At 34.3% G+C, this 4841-nt stretch overlaps 1 protein-coding gene and 1 non-coding gene across 15 annotated transcripts in view; one reads left to right on the plus strand and one right to left on the minus strand.

The window, feature by feature from the left end:
* Slmap (sarcolemma associated protein) overlaps nt 1-4841 on the minus strand; it is a 170750-nt gene that overhangs the window by 33268 nt on the left and 132641 nt on the right. For all 14 annotated transcript variants that reach the window (XM_004631616.2, XM_004631614.2, XM_023715697.1 and 11 more), the window contains one exon: nt 3816-3875. In XM_004631616.2, coding sequence (XP_004631673.1) covers nt 3816-3875 — 60 coding nt within the window. The remainder of the gene's footprint in view (nt 1-3815; nt 3876-4841) is intronic.
* LOC111816877 lies at nt 1485-1591 on the plus strand. Its single transcript, XR_002821200.1, has one exon. It is a non-coding gene; the product is annotated as a U6 spliceosomal RNA (small nuclear RNA).

Consider the following 4841-nt stretch of genomic DNA (forward strand, 5'->3'; position numbering starts at 1 on the left):
AAAAGAATAGCCTATTTTCTTTTTTAAAAGAATATATTTGTGCTGAGTATACAGGGTCTCAATACACTGATCAGACTCGTAGTGATCCTCCTGTTTTCAGCCTTCCCAGCACTGAGTTAGCTTAGTTTACTGCACTAACTCCTTGGCCCTAATATTAAACTTGTTACGGCTATTGACACTCCTAGAATCTGTGACTTAATGTGTGAAATGGCTGATGAATTATAAAAAATCCTTTGCTTCTTTTCTCAGGGCCATTTGTAGTCAAAAGTTAACTGTTGAGCATCAGGGAGCTTAGATTGGAAGTGAAGTCACTAACCACAAAGACCCATGGGGAATCTAATCTGTGACCTCTGCTGCATTCATACTGTACTATAATCAGACATAGAGGAAAGAAAGCTCCTGTCTGAGAGAAGGACAGAAGGGAGACCCAAGTAGTATGCCTGGGAAGCTTCCTTTTCTAGGGATTTTTATAGAGTAAAACCATGAGGTGAGGCCAGTGTAAGGTAAAAAAATATGGGAATGTATTAGGTGGGCATGAGGTAGAACAAAACTACAGTCAACCAATAAGATTACAAGCAAAATTCCTCAGGTAAAACGGATTAAATCTAGGACCAAATGGGGAAGCAAGTCATATAGCAATCAAGTATGAGTACAGAACAAAGACTTTTTCTTTTTTTTCTTTTCCAAAGGCTTTTTTTGTAGGAGGTTGGTCAGTGACTCTGGCTTCAAGGTTATTGATACCTATTATAGAAACATTTCTGAATGTTCTGACTTTGTTTTTTTGGTTCTCCCCCACCACCACTCTTAATCTGAATGTTCTAATTTTCATTACAAAGTTACATTCTCAAATAAAACTGGCAAATACAACTAATCTGTACAATATGGAAACCACGCTGGACTGCATTAAAGATGGGCACCAAATATTCCATCAAGATCTTATTAAAGGGCTGGTGAGATGGCTCAGTGGTCTAAAGCACCTACTTAGAACAAGCTTAGCAAAACACGGGACCGCGGTTCAATCCCACCGCACCACATGTCAGCCAGCCCCGCCCCCTGGTGGGCTGAGCTGGCCACACACACACATACACCCCCCCACCCCCTACATAAATAAATAAAATTTAAAAAAAAATCTTATTAAAATGTAAACTCCATGAGAGCAGAGGTTTTTGTTTTTTTTTTTTTTTTTTGTCCATTTCATTAACTGCTATGCTCTCAGTAAATAGTACAGTGTGAAGTAGACAGAAAAACAAAAAACAAAACAAAGTTGACTGGTAGAACTGGTAGAACATAGTTACTTTGCATAAAAAGGCAAGTTTTTAGCTGGATACTTGTACACAACCAAATCCATTCATGAAAGAAAGACAGGACACAAGAAATAGTAGAGTACTCATTTTCCAACATCTATTCATATAGAAGAAGTATATAAGTTTCTAGGATTAATGAAGTCATTACTGATTTTTAGCTCCATACTTAAAATCAGTTAAGTGCTCGCTTCGGCAGCACATATACTAAAATTGGAACGATACAGAGAAGATTAGCATGGCCCCTGCGCAAGGATGACACGCAAATTCGTGAAGCGTTCCATATTTTCTATTCAAAGTGGTTGGGATAGATATATAGTTACATTCTGTTAATGAATAGAATGATTTGTTCTAATGGTGTTTGTAAATAGGATCACAAGTCCGCATCTTGTACAGCAATTAACCACTAAGAAGAATATATGCAGTGTATTATTTGTTGAAAAAAAAATAAAAAAATAAAAAAAATAAAAAAAATAAATAAAATAAATAAATAAATAAATAAATAAATAAATAAAATAAAATCAGTTAAGACATGTACCAACAGTACACCGGTGGGTGGGGGTGGGGGAAGAATGGAAGAACAGCTAGCTAATATAAATACCAAAACTGATTCCAAGTGCGGAATTCTAAAACAAAGTGACTACTTCACTGTTGATGTAGCCCCTACTATGATGGTCAAATCAAATATACTGACCATATTTCATTTCCTATACAAAGAAACCATTCTTTTTGAAAAAGAACAAGGTAAAGATCAAGAAGGGGGAAAATTCACATTTGTTGGATACAAGAATGGTGCTTCTTGCTTTCTATAAGCAGTAGCTTATTAAATTCCCACAATAATTCTGTACATTATTAAATCTTATTTTACAATGAGGAAACAGGTTTAAAGAGCTAAAGTGAGTTGTTAGAGCATATAGCTAGTGGTAGAAGCACTGACTTGTATTCCCACTTCTAAAGCTACTATAAGCATGACTGCTAGTTCAGTTAGGCCTTACACAGAAAGCATATGTAACTAATGTTTGCATCAGCTGAAATGTGGAAATATCAAGACTGATAACAGCTGGTAACTGTTGATTTCCAGCAGCTTATATTTTCAAAGCAAAAAAGAAAATTCCCCCCAAAAATCAGCAATGAAAGATTTTTGTTTTAAAAGGACACAACCTAGCCAAATTTAAAAGAAAATAAGCAGGATGTGGTGGCACATGCCCATAACCCCAGGACTCGGCAGGATCTCAAGTTTGTGGCTTGCCTGGACAACACTGTAAGACTGTCTCAAACATTAAAAATAAAATAAAATAGAGCCAGATTTAAGAAGATACTTAGTGATACTGCACAAATCTTTTTCAATAATGATATTACATAATTTCCAGCAAACACATTCTAATGCATTAAATGGAAGCATTATGGTAGCAGATATTTTAAAGAAACACTGTTCTTTTTCCCCTCAAGGATTTATTTCCACATTGAAGTGCCAGACACTCAACCAACTAATCTGAATAGGTGTTTGGGTGGTGAAGTAAATGCTATTTTAAAATCTGTTCTCATCTCACTTTAGTAAGATGAAATAAATTATCATATGTACTAAAAATAGCTCACTATTCTGAAACTCAATGCCTGTTTGCCAGAACAATATTAGTGAAGCATACTCTAGGCATTCTTTCCCCAAATATGGTATCTGCCATGCACAAAATTCAGAACAGAAGCCATCATACATCTGAAATAATATCATTTTAAATATTTTTAAAAGCTAAATGAATCCAGTTAACAAAACATAACGTACTAAAATTAGCATTCCAAACTTAACATTTATAGTTTTTACTGACAAAAAGGAGTGTGAATTCAGTTTTAACTTTTACACTGGAAAAGTCTGATGAAAGTTGTGCTACTGCAATAAGCACATTCAGTCACTTACTTGCCTAATTTCCCTATACATAAAAGTGACTTGAGAATATGATGCTTTAAAAGTTTTCTAAGTCTGACAACTGTGTTTCAAGAGATTAACAAAATAAATTACTTTGGGCAATTTTTGAGCTATTCATTATAAAATATAAGATTCTACATTGACAAAAGTTATCACTTTTGTTGAAATCAAATGGAGACATCAAAATTAAGGAAATATTAAATATAAGAAATTTTAAAGGTACCATAACCTCAAAAAATAAAACTGCAAGCATTTCTGACTTACGAAAGATTTATATCGCATTTGATTAAACAAGTTCAAAGCTGAAAATAACATGAAGTAATACAAAAAGATCATAAAATTTTAATTTCTAAAGAGACTTGTAACATGGATTAACTTTCAAAAAGCACACATATAACCACTTTAAAAATTAATTTTAATAGAAAAATCCAATTATTTGATATTATCTGATACTGTACTTGGATTGCCATTTCGAGCTATAAGAAATAAACCGATAGTTATAATGTTATGACCTTGAAAATTTACACTAACCTTGATTGCCCAAAAGAGCTGTTAAAAAAAAAAAAAAATCATACAAATACCAGAAAACAAACCTTTTGAAAGCTTTGTTTCTTCTACTACTTTGGTTAGATGTCCCTCCACGATCAGCTTCTCTGCCAAAGAAAATAAATGTTACTATCCAAGCTCAAAGAGAGCAGCATTTCCCAGAGCCGGCCGTGTAACACATTCCATGACCAAATTTAAAGATGATAACATTACTCCTATGACCAAGCTTGAACAAAAACTGCAACTTGGAAGGGGAACTAAGAGAATAAATGCGAACGACCATACAGTAATGCAGGTCAATGCAGAAAGCTGGACACTGGGAGACAATTTGCCTTTTATTTTCATTAGATTTCACTTCATTTAAAAAGTCTAGATCTTTTTGTGAAAGAACAATGTAACCTTTCAATTCATGATTTACATAGAAAAAAATGAATTCTGACAAGGTGCTTTACTTAGACTAGAAATAAAAATATGCTAATACAGTTTATTTTGCCCTGCTGATATATATAATTCAGTAGCTAAGTCTATAGAACATTCAGGGAAGGTTTGGCTGGCTTAGTTGTGGGGACTGAACCACAGCAACCTGAGCCTGACTGCATTGTTGAAACAGCCACTTAAAAGAACTGAGCTAAGGGGCAAGCCCCCTAAAATGTTTTATGAAAAAAATGTTTTATGTATGATTCTCTGTAAATGTATAATGTACCTTCTTTATAATTTGTCTTTTTTTTTTTTTTTCCCCCCGGAACCAGGGATTGAACTCAGACCCTTGTGCTTGCCAGGGAAGCACTTATTCCACTGAGCCATCTCCCCAGCCCCATAATTCATTTTAAGTCATATTTTTATATACTAAATTTCACCAAGGAGGATAATGTGTCAAATTTGAATTTAATGCTATAAGCCAGCTCGTCTCTTTTTATTGACCTCTTTGCAGCATGAGAAATAAGTTCTACTCTTTCACTCTTTTTTTTTCTTTTACTCTTTAAGCAGCTTAATTTGGTTGACAATGGAAGCCACTTGGAGATCATTACAACTCTATCTGCCAAAACCCACAGTCTCTTTTCATAATTTTCATT

This window comes from Octodon degus, unplaced genomic scaffold (assembly GCF_000260255.1).
Source record: "Octodon degus isolate 3935 unplaced genomic scaffold, OctDeg1.0 scaffold00043, whole genome shotgun sequence".
Classification (NCBI taxonomy): domain Eukaryota; kingdom Metazoa; phylum Chordata; class Mammalia; order Rodentia; family Octodontidae; genus Octodon; species Octodon degus.